Consider the following 20,251-nt stretch of genomic DNA (forward strand, 5'->3'; position numbering starts at 1 on the left):
CAGGCCAATTCCGGCGTCAGTATTCTTCACTGTTATGTCTTTTAGGTGTGGTCATTTAGCAACATCTTCGCTGGTTGAGATGTGTCTTCTCGAAACCGGAAGTCTGTTCTTAGTATAGGCGACTGTTAAATCCACCTTCCCTTGACCATCTAGTCTGCTGATTACCAATCCCTTTATGGTTTGTGTAGTCATAGTATGTGTATTTCCCATTATTGTGTCATACTTAGTTTGGCCCGTTTTCCCTCGGCTCCTGTTTTGTGAAGTAGCTCATCTGATAAATAATATGCTGCTTCCCGCATCAAAGAATGCGTATGTCTTGATCGGCTGACTCCCGTTTCTCGCTGTAACCTGCACTAATACAATCGCGAGAGTACATTCGCCTCTTGTTGAAGAGGCTGATCCAACGTTTGGCGGCTGGTTGGCAATCGGATCTCTGTGTGGGGTCAGCTCCCTTGCAAGTCTTACATTCGATCCGTTGCTGCGTTGTTCGATTCCTTGCTGCGGTGTCCTACACGGAGACAGCCAAAGCATGCTCTTGACTGTTTCAGAAACTCGATTTTAGTTTCTCTAGCCAGCCCATCAAACTTTATTTTTTCAAGGTTTCTTTGCAATAAACGCAACTGACATCTTCCTTGAGGAGGGAAATCGATTTTTCGATTTTGCTTAGATTGCTGTACGTATTGATTGTTTGTCATTATCTGTTGATGATGTAGTGTGTTCTGTTCGGTTTGTCTTTGTACATTTATATGTTCATTCTGTCGACGTATCATGCTATGATCGGTTTGTTGTGGAACATATGTTCATTTAGTTGTTGACGTCTTTTATTTATCTGTTAATTTCGTCGTTGTTGTACATCGTTTACTTGTAAAGTTGGTGGTATTTCAGGCGTTTCTTGTTGTTGTATTGGCGGAATCTGAATACCTTGTGCCTTAGCGTACGCACGTGTAACTGGACGTTCTTGGATAGGATATGAATCTTGAGCACATAAAGAAATTTGCATAATTCTATCAATGTCTGAGTAAGCTTCTCTGGGAGCTCTAGAAAGAAAATCAGCTAAAGGAATGTCTTCTCCCTTCTTATAATGCAAAGTAAAACTGTATTCAGACAATTTCTCAAGCAACCTACTTAATCTATTTGTTGCTTTGACAGACTTAGATTTCACAATATGAATCAAAGAAGAGTGATCAACATAAGCATCAAATTCTCTATCAAAAAGGGTACTCTCAAAACCTGTGATATTGATAAGAAGACCAAACAGTAACACTAACAGAATAGTTGACTACTGCAGGTGGCAATACCAGACGTTCTTTACCACTAATTCTTGTGTCAGCAGATAAGAACCAGTCGGCATTCTGCTATGGAACCTGTTTTGGGAATAGTATACTTTGTGCCCTATCGGGTGCATATCTAGGCTTACGTCTATGAAGGTGTGGTGAATGGTCACCTATATTTACGTTCTGGTCCATTGTTTAAAGTTAGGGAATGTATCTTAGCTTTTTATGGTCTGTAGAAAGGTCAGATTCTTGATTTAGAAATACCACATCGGAAGTTCTGGGGTTTAAATTTGAAGTATCCAGATATTTCTGGGTAATGGTAACCAATTGATCGGACGTTGAATCGTCAGGCATAACCATGACTACAGCACGGTGACATGCTTTAGGGAGTAAACTGAGAAACTTATTACAAATCTGTTTTTTTAGCGCAAATGATTCTGGCTGCATATTGCCTAATTTTTGTCATATGTTGTTCGGCGCCAGATTTGAAAAGTATGTTATCAAAAAGCTGGACGTTAGCATACGTGGAATGGGCTGGAGTAAATCGGCGCATAAATGATTGCTTAAAATCGTCTATTGAATTAAAAGTGTTTCCTTCGATCTATAAGCTAGCGGTTTAAACAAGTTTTAAACTACCCGTAAAAGTCCGGCATCATCACCCGGTGCTGCTAAGGCATCTAAATAATCTACAAAGCTAAGAAAGTGTGCCATTGTAGCGCTGGCAGAAAGTCGGTTTGACGTAATTGCACTGCCATGCTAGCTTACGATGATCAATGTATGTTTTAAAAAAATTGTTTCGTTCCACTTACCCACTCGAATTACAGTACTATTATAAGATTCCAACAATGAGCCTATTCATATAAGGCTAGGCTAATAACTTATCGGTTTCCTGACCTAGATCAAATGAAGGTTGATCATAATAATAATATAAAGAACAAATCATATATCATTATCCAAAGTGTTGTTCAAATCAAAAGTATATCCATCCAATTTGAGAGTTTCATAAACGAAAACACAAAATTGCAATAATTTTCAGCTGTTAAATCAAATCCAAGCAATGTTGTTGATCCAGACAGTAAATATTCAATCAAGTAATAAACAATAACCATAATAAAGGCATGCAATTGAAAATCGTAAAAATACTGTAGTTTTCGTGAACCTGTAAACATATCAATGAGATGACAGGTATTTGTAATCTCATAACCATTCAGTTAGTACAGTAAATTGACACATTCGTTGTCTTCGACAACTTTACACAGAAACCAGCATTAAGCCTATTTTCCACTAGGCGAATTTTTTCGCGCGAATCGAAAGCGTCATGCTATGCGCATGCGTATTCGAGTTTCTGTCTGTCATACTCCCTTCTTCGACGAATTCTAGTTCCTTTGATTTTTCGCTTCAGCGAAATTTACTAGTTCGAATTGTTTCTACTTTTTGCGAAGCGAAAACTTCTCAACCAATCACAGAGCTGCTCGAGAAATGAGTTGTCAAATCGTCCGGCGGCCCGGATTTCTCAAATTGTTCATACGACCTCGCGCTTTTTTTTTTATTACAGTATACTATCCGATCCGATTCAAGTGATAGGCCTATTTTTTGAGTCATATTAATATGGAGTGTAGCGAAATTCTCATGACAATTGAAGATGGTGCTGTGAAAGATCTAGAAGAGACAGAATTAGGCCTAGGAGGCCAAATACTAATAGGCCAAGGCTATTACGAGTGTGATGAGCAGCAGACTAGGCCTAGACCTACCGGCACTGGAGCAACAGAAGCAGGCGTCGTAGTCGTCGCGACAGGACCCCAGCCACAGGAGGCATGCAGTCCACCACCAGCAGAGGAGGAAAGCTTAGGCCTAAGCCTAGGTCTGTTTAACAAAGAACTCTTCATAGAAGAAGTCAGAAAACACAAATGTCTGTGGGATGTTAACTCTGAAAAGTATAAAAACCGTGCAATTAAAGTTAACGCCTGGAAAACAATAGGAGAAATTTTCAATAGAGAAGGTAAAAACAAACTCTAAAGTAAGCCTAGCCTAGGCTAGGCCTAGGGCCTACTAGCTAGGCTACTAGGACTAGGTTAGACTAGGCCTACTACTTGCTAGGCTAGCTAGGCCCCTATATCTTAATATTAAATTAGTAGGCCTAGCCTCTAGGAGGAGGTCTAATCTACTAGCTAGGCCTAGGTTACACTACCTAGCAAGCCTACTGGCAGGCAGGCCTATTCGAACAGTCCATTTTCAATTTTGGATAAATTACTCGCGTGTAGGCCTAGGCTAGGCCTACAAAAATTAAAGTTAAAGTATTAATTTGGTATAATTTGTTATATTTTTTTAGTTGAATTCCTTCAGCGACAACTCAAAAATTTGAAAGACACACTAAAGAAGTGCCTAAACAAGAGAAATTCAATGATACGGTCTGGGGCAGCCGCTACGTCTTTACCGCAATGCAAGTATTTTGAACAGATGAGATTTCTGCATGAAAAAACAGCCAACAAGCCAACTGTCAGCAACTGTCAAGCTACAAGTAGTGGTATTACTACTACAAGGCATGCTTCTAATGAAGAGAATATTGATCCCTGTGTGTCGACGATTATACCACAAGTACCGATAAAACGGAAAAAGCAACATGACGAACTTGATACAATGATAATAAACCAACTGGAAACGACATCGGAAGCCATTAATTCTTTGATATCGGGTTCGAATCAACAGGAAGATGAAGTCGCTCTATATTTCAGGAGCCTTATTCCAATTGTTTCAGCATTTGACCGCCGAAGACAACGACTCGCTATGGTTAAAATAAGCCAATTGCTTTTTGATATAGAATTCGAGGAGTAAAACAGACATATGTAACATAAGAACTGTTAATGTTACCATTTACTAATAACATTTAATGCGTCTTTGCAAATAATTATATACTGTATATATATATAAGAAAACTGTTATTTACATTTCAATTGAATCGGATCGGATAGTATACTGTAATTAAAACAAATAATTATTTTTTTTAGTGTTATTTATATAGTACAAATAAGTACTATGCTGTAATACGTCTACAAACCGTTAATTATATTTCAATTAAATGAGATTGGATAGTATACTGTAATTAAAACAAATAATTATTTTTTTAGTGTTATTTATAGAGTGCAAATAAGTATTATACTGTATACGTCTACAAAAACCGTTATTTACATTTTAATTAGGCTAAATCGGATCGGATAGTATACTGTAATTAAAACAAATAATTATTTGTTTAGTGTTATTTATAGGCCCCTTAGTGCAAATAAGTATTATACTGTATACGTCTACAAAAACCGTTATTTACATTTTAATTAAATCGGATTGATGTAACAGTATTGATTTCCTTCATATTAAATATTTTCATTTACTTATTTTTAAATTTCGTTATACTGTAAACCGACTGTATTTCTTTAAGTTCGGTTAACTAATCCCCATTGCCATTGTACAGCGCCTTCATTGTAAAAATAATCTTTATAACCATTTCTGACGGCAGCAGCATCCTTGGAATAGTTGTTCGAACCTATCCGACGTATCGATTGTAGACCACCGTGCAAATTAATATCGGTATCTTGCCTCCATTCACCTGGCGTTACCCCTGTTGGCCCATCATTGTCAACAAATTGTAATGGGCAATATTTAATACCATTTGATGCATTTTGTTTCATTAGGAAAAAGAACGACAATAGACTGCGTTATGAGCACAACCTTCCGTACTTTGGCAATAATTGGCCTCCTCAGAATGCGAAATCTGCTTGCAGCTATACCAAAGGTGTTTTCGATGACTCTTCGTGCTCTCGACAGCCTATAGTTAAACACTCGTTGATCAGTTTCTAAATGTGAAGAAGGATAGGGTTTCATCATATGCTTCTTTAATCCAAAAGCATCGTCTCCAACAAACACATAGGGCAATGTTTTGTCTGAATTTGGGAGCATCTCTCGAGCTGGAATGTTGAGCAAGTTATTCTCTATAGCATGTCCCAAATAACTACATCCATATACACTACCATCACTCTGACGTCCACTGTCTCCAATGTCTACTAATGTAAATTTATAGTTCGCATCACAAACCGCCATAAGTACAATACTAAAGGTTTTCTTGTAATTAAAATATGATGAGCCTGAATTATTAGGTGCTTGCATCACTACATGCTTCCCGTCTATAGACCCAACACAGTTGGGAAAATTCCATGACTCGAAAAATTCATTAGAAATACCTTTCCACTCTTCCTCTGTTGATGGATGTTTGATGAAGCCTTTCTCTTTTAGGACTGTCCATATAGCACCACACGTCTCATCAATTATTCTTCCAACTACCGATGGGCTCATACGGTAGCTTGCAGCAATTGTGACTTGTGCATCGCCTGTTACTAAGTATCTTAAGCAAACACTTAATCTCTCACTGGGACCGATGGATTTCCTTAATTTAGTATCTTGTTTCGTTATAAATGGTGCAATCAAACTCAAAAGTTCCTCAAACGTTGTTGGTGACATTCGAAAGCATCTAAAAAAGTACTCTGCATCATACAGCTTCAATTCTTTAACTAACAGGTGGTATTCTCCTTTTTGTTCTCTTTCACTGTAAATCGGTCTAACCCAAAACCTCTTTCTGTATTTTATTCTTCGTTGTTTCTGTCTTCGAATTAATAAAAGCCTTAACAACTTAATTTTGATTAAAAGAAGGTTTCTTAAATTAACAGCCGGCATCGTGTAATGTTAATCACCATAGGCCTACAGTCAAAATCGCAAAGTCATTCGCTCTCGCGTGGAAAATAAGTAAAAGGTAGCGCGAATTTTTTCGCCGCGAAAATATATTATTCGCGCGAACAAATTCGCCTAGTGGAAAATAGGCTTTAAACATTAGCAACAAAAGCGGATTATCATTTCTGAATATACGCCTCATTACTTTTTCAAAATCACAAAACTCAACGAAACAAGTGCCTCAGCAGCTTTTTGGTTTTTGATCGTGGTGAATCTTGGACGTTAACCCACTGCTCTTTAATTCGATGAATTTTGTTTTCACTTCTCTACTAGCCTTTTCTGTGCATCTAATTGATTTGTAACGACTATGATTTCTCGATAGAATTTGTTCTTTCTCTCTTCATCTTTCTTCGGCCTCTTCTAGCTCTCTGATCATTTAATCTTGGTGGTATCGCGTTGATAGGCACTTATGGTACAGGTAGTACATCTGGCTCGTGGAAACGTAGTACTTGATTTGCAGCATCGATTCCTGGTGCTGTCGGAGGAGTATCTGGAAGTACAATTACTGAAAACATATTTGATGGTTTTTAATTAAATGTTTTGATTAAAATTGAAGTTTTAGGGTATAATTTAATATAAAAAAAATAATAATAAAACCCTAATAATTACCTCAAAGTGTTGGTACTTTTCCTGCTGCGGGGCTATAAAAGGCAAGTGCTGGAGCTGAGCAAACACTTCAGGTGATGTTCATTCTTCATCCCTACACTTCTTGAATTGGTAGGGGCCCTTGATGCAGTGTTTGTTCATAAATGATATCTGTGTCTTCGAAAACTTGTATGATTTTGATGTATCCAGCAAAATTTCAAGTTCAAAATCTGGATCCATCTTTTTCTGCTGGCGACCTAGCTTTAGCATATATTCTTTTGATGCAGCATGGAAAACTTTGACATGTTCAAATTTCAGTTGCAGACGGGAGAATACACTTCCAAGGAGGATCTTGGCTTCTTATTGTATCTTGTATTTCCTCTTTCAGAATCGTTAAATGTTAAATTCCCTTCTTTTATCTTCTGTTCCATTGCCATCGTTGCAGTTTCTATTCTCGTAATGCTGATGCCTTGAAGAGCCATATTGAGATTTGGATTTTTCCAACTATGGTGTGATAGGGTTTGAACTAATATTAGAATGATTAAACGAGACTTACCTGTAAGTTGAAGTTTGATAACCACTATTTTATGAATATGTGAGTGAGGTGTAAACTGAGATCCGACGCGCACGCACACCCTCATACTTCAAATCAAACATGTCCAGAGTAAATTTGCAGCGATAAGTATGTATTATGACAACTGCATTGTTCTATATAATTCTTTTACTTGGGATGGGTGAGTCGGGCAGTTTATCCTCTTACTCAGGATAGAGCAGTGATGAAATCCGACAGAAAGACAGCCTTATAAAACTTCACAGACATTTCTTTAATTCTAACACAGCTGCCTGTAATTCGAGTCTTGGTACAGTTTTAAGCGGTGTAACGCGGGACTTCGCAGTTAGGAACCTCACACCAACTGAACTATCATGCATTATCCGTCTCGTAATGCAGTTTCAGACGCATCACAGAATATTACTGGTTGTAATGTTTCAACATCTGGTTTGGGAATCAAGCACCTCATGAATCTAACACCATGCAAACTCTTCATTTCAGCAAAGAACTTAACCCAGTTGGCTGTCTCCGCAACACTCAACTCATCATCCCAATCGACTCCAGTCGCCCAAAGACGCTGCATCATGATCTTAGCTCGAATTAAGAATGCCCCTGCAAATCCGATAGGATCAAAGGTCTTAGATATTTCGCTTAATACTGTTCGCTTAGTAAGTTTAACATTAACATCGTCCTGTTCCACCTTGTACTTAATCACATCTGTTCTCGGTTCCCATACACCCAGTACCTTCTGCTCGTCTTCAGAATAATCCTGGTCACCGTTCAGATTAATGTTTGACGCCCATTTTTTCACCTTGAACTTGGCTGTAGACAGAACTTTATCTATATCTTTGGTCAGGTTTACAGCATTGGTTTCGTCTTTAACAGACGTACACATGTCGTCCATGTAAGTGTCTTGACGTAGTGTCTTCGCAGCTTGCTGATAGTTGGCTTCGTTTTCTCTGGCAGTTTTCAGGGGTTAGCTGTGATTGGCATGGATGGCGTCACTATGGTCAGTACATACGTGTCAGGAGTACGTTGTTCAAAGTTTCTCCATAGAAATCGGTGGATGTGCATATCGCTCAGTGGAATCCTCACTTGATAAAACATCTTGCTGATGTCTCCCTCAACAACAACCTTAAATTATCATGATTACTTCCATCAAATTCTGTAACAGGTCAGGTCCTTTACTCCAGCAGTCGTTTAAAGATACACCCTGGCATACACTGGATGAGTTGAAAACAATCCTGATTGATGTACTATCATTTCCGGTCTGACTACAGCATGTGTGGGATGACATGCGCTGGCCCAGAATATTCACTCTTCTCCTTAATTGAGAGTTTTCTTGTAAATCCACGGTCAACTAGATCTTCAATTGCTTCGTTTTATTGATTTGCAGATGCTGGTTTCTTCTGGAGACGCTTTTCTTACGAGCATTGCTTCTCATTGTCCGCGCTTCTGGGGCTCAGAGTGAAACATCCTCCTTTGCGCAGACACCCATCTCTTCTGTGGACCAAAATTTTGAAATATCAGCATGGGGTTTTGTTGTTGCCTTGTAGACCCTCTAATGTTTGTAGCAAGCAGAGCATACGTTTTGTTTACTCGTCAAGGCCGATTTAGCAGAAGTCAATAAAGGGCGCGCTCCATCGCTCATGAATATTAAAATTACAACAGCCAGGCTGAAACAGTCAGCGCCAGCGGTCACGCAAGCAGAGCAGGGAATTGCTTTCCCAATTTTTACTCGCTGTCATGTCAGCTACCTACTGCTACTATAATGTTCTTTTTTGACTGCTGATAAATAGGCCTACAATGAAAGCAATTCATGCAATAATTACATTTAGGTCATACTGTAATAGGTATATGATGGTATAATAAAATAATATTTATGATGATACTGTAACACCCAAGAAGGTTTTAGCGCTTTTACCAAGGAGGTTTTAACATTGATTTTACCCTTTTATAGTAGGCCTACATCATACCAATCTGTACATTTTATTTTTTATTTTATTCTACACAACAAGAATGTCTTCAACTAATCCATTTAACAGTTTGAAACTACTGCGTTTCCGATGTATTGTAATCGCGCCTTCTCTGATATTTTCGGTCCATGATGTCTGTCGCCTGCGGGTGCAGTATTTCTTTAAAGGGATGCAATATGCCTCAGTCCCACCATGGTTGTGGCATAGTAGTTATATTTCCTGGTGTTTTTTTCTTTTATAAATTAAAAATTAGGGTGGGGGCGGTGCACCCTTGCACCCCACCCCAGATGATATGATACGATATCAAGTGATGGCAGTGAACGTTTTCATATATTTTATTCAAGATACATGTTCATTCATTATTATCTGAATAAATGTTATCTGAATCTGAATCTGAACCATGTTTATTTTAAATAGATCGTCAAAACAAAACTCAATACAGCAGGTGATATTAATGTACAGTATATCCAGGGAGTTTTTACTTAACTTTATTTAAAATATCTGTGCATAATCGGCTATTTTCCAAAAGATTTATAATATAAAGAATTTAAAAAAAATGTTGCCACCCGGTATTAAACTAATATTAAACAATAGGCCTATTATATATAATAAGTATAACTTCACTGTTATTAAAGCGCCTAGCCCCTATGTATCATGCATCACTGTTATTAAAGCTATATCCTTGAAAGTTGTGACGTGTAACGTTTCCGTCCTGACTGCGAAACTTACTTACTTTTTCATTGAATGGGTTTTTCCCAATGAAATATTTGTTTTTACACAGGTTGAAAGTTTGTGAGGAGCCCTCCTTATTCTTTTCTTTTGCATAAGCTTTGGATTGCTATTTACCTGTATTTGTTTTAGTGGACGCCCAGATCCAAGAGACCTTCGCCCACCAAGAGATGATTTTCTACGAGCCACAGCTGTAGGTTGTACGCCAATGATTTTTCTCAACCTTCTTTGGCGCTTTTTCATCACACTCTCACCAGAATATTTGCCGAATGTACGCAGGGCTGAAACAAGTGCGGCGTCTGTCTTAATTTTGTTCACACTATTAAAGAAACAGGATATTGCATCACAGAAAATATCTGGATGTTGCTGCTCCTTTTCCTTTAGGAGGTATATGAATAGTTGTGCTTGTTCACCGTGCTGTCCTTGATGTGCAGGCATTTCAGCTACAGCAGTCGAAGGATGAGCGTCCATATCAGTCGAGGAAAAAGTGCCTGTTCTTGATACATTGTGATGCACTGTATGTGTAATTCTTCACTTTCGTTAGATTTCAAAGATAAAAACCAATCCTTATGCATCTCGTATCTAGTGGCAATGGTGTAAAACATTCTTCTTAGGGTCGGACTGTTCACAGTATGATGGTATGTATGCCGTAATGCTTCAAAACAATGTGTTGATGCTTGCAAGGCCCACCATTTCTGCCAACAACACACGAGCATGATGCTGCCTCAATATTAACGTTGCACGTTACTCCTTCTGAATTTTGAGATGGTACCTCAAATGAGTTGTCACCTGTTTTGATAATATCCTCTTTAAGGAGCTGCCAGCCACTCACTGAAGCAAATCTTGTGGAAATCGCCTTACCCAACCTATTGTTTGCAACATCTAAGTAAGTCGTCTTTCATAGTGAACTTCAACTCTCGTCAGGAGAAAATCAAAAACTGAACCATGTTAAAGGCCTTAGTACGTTAGAAAATATGGTCCTTCAAAATTCTCATTGCAGCCTCGCAGTAATTGTTGGTGTTATTTGAACGCATTGGTAGCTCGTTTCGATAACACAAAGCCCACATCTCGCGTCTGCCATACAATTTAGTTCCGTGGTCTATAAATTGTGGATAGGACTTTGAACTATCATCACCAATCAAATCCTTATAAAAGACATGTAGCTGAGCCTCAGTAGATGCATACAGCATTGCCTTGACCGCGCCTATAAATCGTGGTCTATCTTCCTTTTTTAACCTGTGTTTTGTATCCCACAGGTATCTCCACATAGCCTGCAATATGTGAAACGCACAAAGAACACGTGAGGACCATGGGAATACATTACTGAGGGCTCTCCTCTCTGCCTCACAGTCTGGAAGTGATCTTGTTTCTCCTCTGTTCCTGTTTAATTTCCTCATGTGGCAAAGATACCTGTAGGGCTATTATTATTAATAATGTGTGAATTATTTGACGGTGGTAATAAAAAACTTTATTCCGTATCTTTTCGTCGTAGACAGTTATCTAGTAAATTCTTCACTGTTTCGCATGGAATTCTCGATAGTGCATCGGCGTTGTCGTTTTTACGTCCCGGACGATATATAATGTTGATATTGCATTGTGAAAGGTCGTTGACCCATCGTTGACCATGAGCGTCTAGTTTTGCTTTCCCCAATACATAAGTTAAAGGATTGTTGTCAGTGACCGCAGTAACATCGTGCCCATACACATAATCTCGAAACTTGTCAGTCGCCGCCCAATGTAAAGTTTTGAATTCTAATTTATGCGCTGGGTATATCTTCTCTGAATTTGATTTGATTTTTGGCAAATGCGATCACTCTCTCTTTCCATTCTGGACCTGAGCCAGGACTGCACCCAGACCGTCGGTTTGTAAGATGAAAGTAAGTGTTAAATCTGCATAAGCTAGAATAGGAGTGGACTTGATGTTATCACGAATGGTTTCGAAGCTGTGTTGTGCGTTCGAATTCCATTGAAATGGCGTTGTATACTGTTTCCGTTGCTTACCGCCTCCGTTGCTTACCGCCTTTAGTACGTCTTGTGTCGCCTTCAATAAGATTAAATAGAGGTCTGGAAGCGGCGTACCTCTTTAATGCCGTTCGGAACCGGCCAGTTCTCTACCGCTGCTACTTTTTCTGGATCGGTTGTCACTCCATCTGCTGAAACACGATGTCCAAGGTATTGAACTTCTTTCTTGAAGAATTTACATTTGGACCTCTTCAGCTTAAGGCCATGTGTGCGGAGCCTATTAAACACTTTTTGAAGCTTCTCTTCATGTTCTTCAACCGTTTTACTAAACACAATAATGTCATCTGGATAGAGTAGAATGTCGGTCAAATTAAGGTCGCCAAAAACAGTGTTCATCAGACGCTGAAACGTGGCAAGGGCGTTCTTGAGTCCAAACGGCATCCTGTTATATTCCAACAAACAAATGGTGTAGTGAATGCCGTCTTGTGCTGATCATTATGGTCCATTTGGATTTGGAGATACTCCGACGTTAAGTCAAGACTTGAGAAATATTTTGCGTTTGCAAGAGAATCAAGGCTTTCTTCTATCCTCGGTAATGGAAAAGCGTCCCGTACGGTTTGTGAGTTTAACTTACGGTAGTCGACGCATAGATGCATACTTCCATCCTTCTTCCGAAGTGGACTTTGACTCGGTCGGATGATTCCAGATTCTTCTAAGTCCTTTACGTGCTCTCGTACTTCTTGAAACTCGGATTGAAGGTGTTCATATCTGTTACGAAGAAAAACTTTATTCCTTGAATATGGTCGCAAACCCATCTGTACATATCATCATATCATATATTTGGTTGGTCTCTGTCGCTTGCAAGCTTGCGTTCGCTACCAGACGCTTCGTGGTACCACCTATACCATCACACGGGCTCCTCCCATGGCTTGTGGAAAAGAAATTCCATTCTGTATGCAAACCATTATCCTTCTTATGGAAACACATATCTGTCAAATCTGTATAGTTCTTGTATTGGCTGGCTGCCCCATCGCTAAAATATACAATTTTATTTATATGAGGCAAGACCTCTTTTACATGTGAAAGTAAAGTAGTAATGAAAGCGTGTACAGTTGATGTTTCATGCTTCAATGAATCCGAGATGACGCAAGTACTCAATAATTTTAATTCATCAATTTCTTTGTAATATATTACAAATGGGTGGAGGGTTGCCTGACTGTTGTCCCAGTACAACTCTTGTATGGTATCCTGAATCAAGAAACTATAGTTTTCTGCAAAATCTAACAGAACAATGGCAGTGTCATCCGAAAGATCCTCTTTAAGTAAGATGAGCAGATTGAGATTTTGTGATTTAATGATGTTGCCGAAGTCGATCAAATGCATCAGCTACCTGCTCTATAAATTCAGGTAGTGGAAGTTGGAGCGTAGCAATAGTTGGTTTATCTGTATTTATCCATTGCTTAAATGCTATCTTTTCTTCGAAATCGATTTCATTTTTAGTAAATGTGTTGGATAAGTCCTCAACAAGAGCAGCCTTCCCTGGACATTTGTCACACACTAGCATCACGCAATCTCTGGTACTCTAATCGACCAGGAATTTTTGATACTAAACGTTTTACATTTTGATGAATTTGGCACACACATACAGAGTGCATACCTCTGCTATTTACCGATACACACCCTTTTCGACGAAGTATTATTAAATATTTGATTTCATCAAAATTTCCCGGTAAAGTAACTACATTGAAACTAGAAATATTAAGGTGTTTTTTTGTCAAATACATTGCAATTTCTGTTAAGATATTTGAAGTGTTGAAAGCATTTAGGTCTAAGCTATTGTTGCACAGTTCTGGGTCAATTGCCACGTTCAGCTAAAATTTTATCGTGCTCTCGTATCGTGATATTGAATATCACGTTAGCAGGAAGAGCGTTCACATAGAATTGGACATTTTTATGATATAAGTATGCTAATGAGGTGCAATGTTGCGTGACAGAGGTCAAACGTTGAGAACATGTGTGTGACGTGCGGTAGCTTGTTTGTTGGTTTGTTGCGTATCTCATGTAAAACTATATAGTGAGGACAACCATGGTTGTCTTCGCTGTCCCGCACAAAATTCTATCCTTGGCCTGTCTTTGTTATAACGCCACCCCTTGCCTTCTTATACTCTTCTCGGAGATTTCTTAGCTTGGTTTTCACCATGTCGCCTGTTATCTCTAGGTACGTAAAAACGAAAAAAGGAGATTATAAAAATATACTAAATTATTATTATTATTTTCCATATTAAAGTTTCGCCATTATTTATTTATATTATATAGAAATTCAAATAAGCCTATACCCTCTCTCATTCATGCGTTTAGCCATTTCTTCATGCACCTTCGCTTTCTGCCTGAACATATTCTAGTTTCTCTTTTAATTCGGGCTCATTCCAAATCTCTATGAGATCCCTCTCTTCTTTTGTTGACCATTTATGCCTACCCATTTTGCTCACAGAAACGGCGATGTAAATAGTATCAAAATTGAACGAAAGATTGCGATTAAATAAAAATAATGTATTTGCAGCTTGGTTGAAAGATGGCGACGTCAAAAAGAATAACGCGCTGTCAAAATTGTTGTTGTTGTTGGGGTCGTCTTCCGGTTGGGTCGAAGACCCATACATAACGCGATTAGCAATCTACATATAATGGTGTCTAATATATCATGATAACTTCGTAAGATCATGATAATTAACAGGCTCTCCGAGAGCACGTTAGCCGGAAATAACGTGATATTCAAGATCACGTTAACGACTTCCTGCAGGTTCACATAGAACATCATGATAACGAAACTCACGATAATTTCTGAATGTGAACCTAGCTATGAGTTCCTTTGTTTCATGTAATGAGTGTTTATTATTTCTAACAATGGTGTTTGTTCTTCTTTGTTTTCCTCAACTTCCTGTTTGGAGCAATTGTAAATAAGATCCTGGGAAAATTGATTATCTGCTTTGCTAACTTCTGTTGTAATTAAGAAAATTTCATCTATATTCAGGCTATTTTCGACAAAACTTTCTTTGACTTTGGAGGATGTGTTGTACCACATCGTTGGCATTTTTCCCATTGCTAGGTCTGTGTTTGTTAATATGCCCACCTCCAGTTTTTTGTGACTTTCTATTTCGTTGCACCATGTCTACGGTTTTGTCGGTGCTCATTACACTGAGTCTAGCGTGTGATGTTTCATGTGTTGACCAATTGTTATGGCTTTTGCCAGTGTAAGCTCGTCTCCTTCTTCTAAGAACTTTTCCTGCACTCGTGCATGCCTTGACCACAGGACAGTTGCGTCTCGTAACCTTCGGTCTTCCTCTCCAAACCCACAAGCCTTAACAAGGACACGCAAATCCGTCACAAAGTTGTCTAAGCTTTTTCCATTTCTTTGACTTCTGTTGTTAAATTCGACCGTTGACCGGATCTCGTTTCCTTTTGGCTTTGTATACGCCTCGAATTTGGCAAAAACACCTTCAAGTGTGTCATTGTCGGCTGGCTGGGCGGGGACGTCGCCATTTGCTGGAACAGGTGGGTTCCATGTAAATATTGTGTAAATTTCCCGACCTTTGTCCCCAATGTATGTTATCAGGTAGTTCACTTTTTGATTTTCATTTATCTCTGACAGCGATCCCTTAAACGTAAATTCACAGTGCTGACGAAATTCATTTGACAAATCTAGTTTGTCATTCAGGCATCTCAGGCCTCCCAGTGTCTAGGACGGTCGCTTGTGAAGCAATGTACGGACTACTTTAACACGCACTAACTAAACTTGCAGTATCGTGATAGGCGATTAAAACACGTTTTTTTTTTCAGTACAAACATTATACGTCTGAGCAGATTCAACAAAATCGACTTTTACTTCAATTTTGGCCATTCATAGCTGAAATGTATAAAAAATTGTAAAAATATGCATATTTTGATTGTTATCGATTCCAATATTATCAAAATACTACAATTTAGCGATAACAACATTTCCTCTTCTAAAGTTCTAATTGTTTTTATTTGCATAAACTTGCCGTATAATTTGTTTTGTTTTATATTTTGATTTTAGTAACGCTGAGAAATTAATAAACAAAACCTTGTTTTAGGCCTATATAAAGATATACATCAACATTAACTAGTTTAATACAATGTATAATGAAACATTATAATTAAACCAAAAAGAGGGAGAAAGAATAAAAAATGAATATATAATCCGAAGAAAATACGATACGCAGTATATTGCACCACAAACATCAAAATTATCAGCATTGTATTGCGACTTCAATGTATTCAATATCGCTTGTGTATTGTTCTTCGTATTAGCATCCATGACAATAGATAAAAATAAACTATAACTTACCATCCGATTGGGCTCCATTTTCAAGTTGAATGCTTTTTTCAATTTCTTCTTTGAAACGAACTAATCTGGATCTTAATTCGGATTCCACATCATTCTCGAGCAAGGATATACAATTGCGCCGTTGAAAAATTATTTTCTTGAACACTAATTATAATTATAATAACAATAAAATAAATTATTTTGCTAGTTCATTAATTTCGTTTGTACAAACGACAATAGTAATGACTCAAAGAACAAGAATGTTCCCCATTTGATTGGATTTTAGCGACATGCCCTTGTTTTTGGTTAACCTCAATGAATGATTATTATGAGTTATTGTATAAATGTATTATTTACCATTCCCTCCTGGGCAATTTACAACTAAGTGAACTTCTCTACTATGTCCTGTCACTAGTTGTTTAATTAGCAGTTCTACTGACTTAGCTGTAATGACGCCACCAATTCTATTCATACCTCTGTCAGTACGAGCAGGCCACGATGTAACCCAATATTAATGTCCTGCCAATAAACGGCCCAGACATAACTTGACACTTTGATCTTGTTCCATCTTCTGTTAATATATCAACTGTTGACGCTTGAGGGTGACTTTGCTTTTATTCCTCCAAAAATAGAGCATCTTGACAATGCATGAATAAACCCGGTGGAATTTCGCTTTTAAATAACTTCCCGATCAAAAGAAATGTATTAGCATGTTTTTATTATTATTTATTCAATATTTTAATTTCTATAAGGGATAGTAGTTTTGTGCGAATAAAGTAGCTTTGCATCGAACTGCATAATAAGAAAAGAAAGAAAGAATCGGTCGTGTGCTCCGGAAATCTTTCGGTCGTTTCATTCCTTGTCAGTACTAGAATAGTTTTCAAAAATTTTCTCTGATTAATTACCTTTATCTGCTTAATCGACCGTGCTTTATTTTCGACTTCTTTAATGGACATTGTTACGTCTGTCACAGATGAGAGCAATTCAAACTTGTCTTCTTCTGACAGGTCTTGTAGGTTCATGAAGAACTATAGAATTGTAAAAAATACTGATAAAAACTATAAAGCGTTTCAATAAGGATTCAGGAGGTTCAATACAAACATTTCTCTTGTGTGGATAACAATTGAAAAGAAAACAAAACAATTGTTTATGCACATCATATCATTTTTTAATAGGCCATTTTTTAGTTTAAACAACTTTAATCACCCCCGTAGAAAAAAAGGCCTGTTTTTTAATGTTTTGAAAATAAATTAGGCCTAATAGATTGTTTTTTTAAACGTTATTAACCCTTTTAATGAAGACGCGAGGTTTCTACCGCAAGTGACTGAGACTAATTATCCCTATGTGTGTCTTGTTTGTTTGTTTACACCAGTAATTACTATCTATTGAGAGAATAAATGTGAAAGAAAATAAGGTATGAAACCTACCGACTGCTTCAATTGCTTTCCGGGTTTGGAATCCTTTATCGTTCCTGCATTGTATTGGGCAAACAGCTCGGTAACCTTTGTGTAGCATCGATCCGTATACAATGACACTTGGAACATCGGTTCCATATTATCTGCAATACAAAGTTATTATTTATTATTACTATCCTTATTTATTATTATTAACCAGTACTTACTTGCTTACTTGTTTCTGGAACTCAGCATTTGCTGGATCCGGAGTCGAGGCTAGGCTATGCCTATAAGCCCTTCTTGAAAATAACATAAAATCTCGAATACGGCGCAAATTTTAGAGGATGGTTGGACCATGCCTGTTCGAGACTTAAATTTTTGATTTGTTTATCTTGAAGATACTATTTCCTCCGGTATGATTGCTTTTCGACCAAACAAGTCTCTCATCCAATTTGTGCGTGAAAACTTACATTTTAATTTGAAAGAATGATCACGTGTTCTGACATCTTTATCAAGCTCAAAAAAGAGTCAGCTGAAATATTATCCACTCCGTGTAAAATTTTAAAAATCTGAATCAAATTAGTTCTTTGTCTTCTTTATGCCAGATTAGGTAGGTTGGTGGCACGTTTCTGGACTTTTTCCAATGGATATTCCTCCTTACAATGTATTAAATTAAAAACAACATTACAGTATTGCAGGTTAGGACGAATAATAGCCTTATATATACTTGCCCACAACAGTAACCTAGGCAGATAACAACAATCACGATGCTCAGTAATAAATCTGTCAAAGTATCTTTATTCTTTTCCCTTTCTTTCTTTAATTTGAGTATCGTAATATGGAACTGAGGTTGAGGTTTCGAAACTTCTAGTACACTTGAAATCTTCTTTTATCTAGTAATAATATTATCTTAAAGTATCTATCTAGTTTCCCTATGAAACTATACTTTAAACTATACCTTGGATGTTTAGTTCTCCTATAGAACTACGAAACCATCTTTAACACATGGTTATCGCCATCATCCCCAGATCATGTGTCAAAGGATGGCTAGAGGGCTAATCTTAAATAATTATCTAGCGCCCTCATCTATATGTATCTTATAACGTTACACAGGCCCACCTAATGCTAATAACGTAAAATGAGCATTAGCAACTACAAACAACAATTAGTAATCTTAATAATTAGTCTCGTTTAAAATTTTGTATTATCGTTAATTAAAATAGCGTAAAATTTACTTATATATTAAGACATAAATAATTTTGCAGAATCTGCTTCTAACAACACCACCAACTTGGTAATTGGTCTTTTCAGTTCAGATGTGCTTGTCTTGAGCTTCACTGCTCTAACATAACCTTTCTCATCACGGTATACCTCTATCACTCTGCCCATTGGCAATTGTCCTCTTGGTGAGTTGTCGCATATCAACACAATTTCTCTTACCTTCACGTTTTTTTCTCTGGTGAAACCAAATAACCTCCCTTTGGTCTATGTGGTGGTTTTCGCTGAGATACCCTTTCATCTTTAATGTTCCCAAACGTAGGATTACTAAGAATCCTGGCCTGTTTTTCTACGAATAGTACGAAGTCGTCAAATTGTACCCTTCTGGTTTCTTGAATAAGGTCTGTTTTGGTCCTCCATTTGTCTCTCATGCTGTAAGGCAGTTTCATCGTGAGGGTCTGTATGCTACTTGTATGATTTAATTCTTGTAAATGATCGAGACTGGACATGGAGTTCTTACATTCGATAAGTAGTAATGAGTATCTGGACAAAGAATCTTTATCTTCTGCCTTTATCTCAGGAAAGTCCTTTAATGATGTAATATAGGCATCCGCCAATCTGAATGGATTACCGTATTTATCTATTAGCGCCTGCTTCGCTTGTCTAAAGCCTTCTACGGGATCCATAGCTAAATAGCTCTTGACCAGATTGTTCACCTCACCAGTTGTGTATTGTTCTAAATAGTACAGATTATCTCTCTCGCTGCGAACCTTGCCTTCCATCTCGTGCTCAAATCGTCCATAATCCATTGGGATTCCGTCGAATTGTGTAAGTCCCCTTTTTGGTAGACTTGTTTGTATTGTCGTGGTACGTGAGACCATGCCAGGCAATGATCCGTCTATCGTGTAATATAATTCGTTTTACTACTTACAATGGTAACTTCAACAACGGCTTAATAATACAACACGGTAACGAAAATCACATCTTCCTGTGTTTGCAACAAAAGCTTTTCTGACGCGCAGACAGAAAAACCAGGTAGTTAAACAAAACATCACCTATATGCAAATGCGCCAAACACAATGCTCGCAAAACAACTAGCAGCAAGACACTTATATGCAAATACGCAGAACGCACACGAACAACAACTGATCCATGACAGTATCAACCATTGGGATAGTACTTCTTCCTGTTTTTCAATCAAATTCTGTAGTAGTATATATTATTTGTCTGTTCAACGGCTGGAGTAGGTGTAATCGGGTAAGGTGCAGAGCTTATTTCAGGTGTAGGTGTAACTGTGGTCTGATCTGTAGTTGGATTTGCGCTTGGAAACCATGGTGTTGCATTTTGTGATAATGTAGGTGGGACTGGTTCTCCAAGACAGGTTGTACCGCTTCGTTTTCGTCTATTGAGTCAAGGTATTGACTAACATTATCGACCGCATCAGTACT

General features: G+C 37.9%; 2 protein-coding genes and 1 pseudogene across 2 annotated transcripts; 1 reads left to right on the forward strand and 2 right to left on the reverse strand.

Annotated features, from left to right (window-relative positions):
• The first annotated feature begins 2,787 nt into the window (after nt 1-2,787).
• On the forward strand, nt 2,788-4,536 carry LOC144842839 (uncharacterized). Its single transcript, XM_078699388.1, has 3 exons — nt 2,788-3,273; nt 3,604-4,278; nt 4,526-4,536. Exons 1-2 carry the CDS (start codon nt 2,883-2,885, stop codon nt 4,104-4,106), a joined length of 894 nt encoding a protein of 297 aa, XP_078555514.1. The 5' UTR covers nt 2,788-2,882; the 3' UTR covers nt 4,107-4,278; nt 4,526-4,536.
• A 5,351-nt stretch (nt 4,537-9,887) lies between these two features.
• On the reverse strand, nt 9,888-11,284 carry LOC144843438 (uncharacterized; annotated as a pseudogene).
• Nucleotides 11,285-19,027: 7,743 nt separating this feature from the next.
• Nucleotides 19,028-19,612, reverse strand: LOC144843439 (uncharacterized). The gene has a single exon (XM_078700224.1). It carries the CDS (start codon nt 19,610-19,612, stop codon nt 19,028-19,030), a length of 585 nt encoding a protein of 194 aa, XP_078556350.1.
• Between the last annotated feature and the right edge of the window lie 639 nt (nt 19,613-20,251).

Source organism: Antedon bifida, chromosome 5 (genome assembly GCF_963402885.1).
Source record: "Antedon bifida chromosome 5, ecAntBifi1.1, whole genome shotgun sequence".
Classification (NCBI taxonomy): Eukaryota; Metazoa; Echinodermata; class Crinoidea; order Comatulida; family Antedonidae; genus Antedon; species Antedon bifida.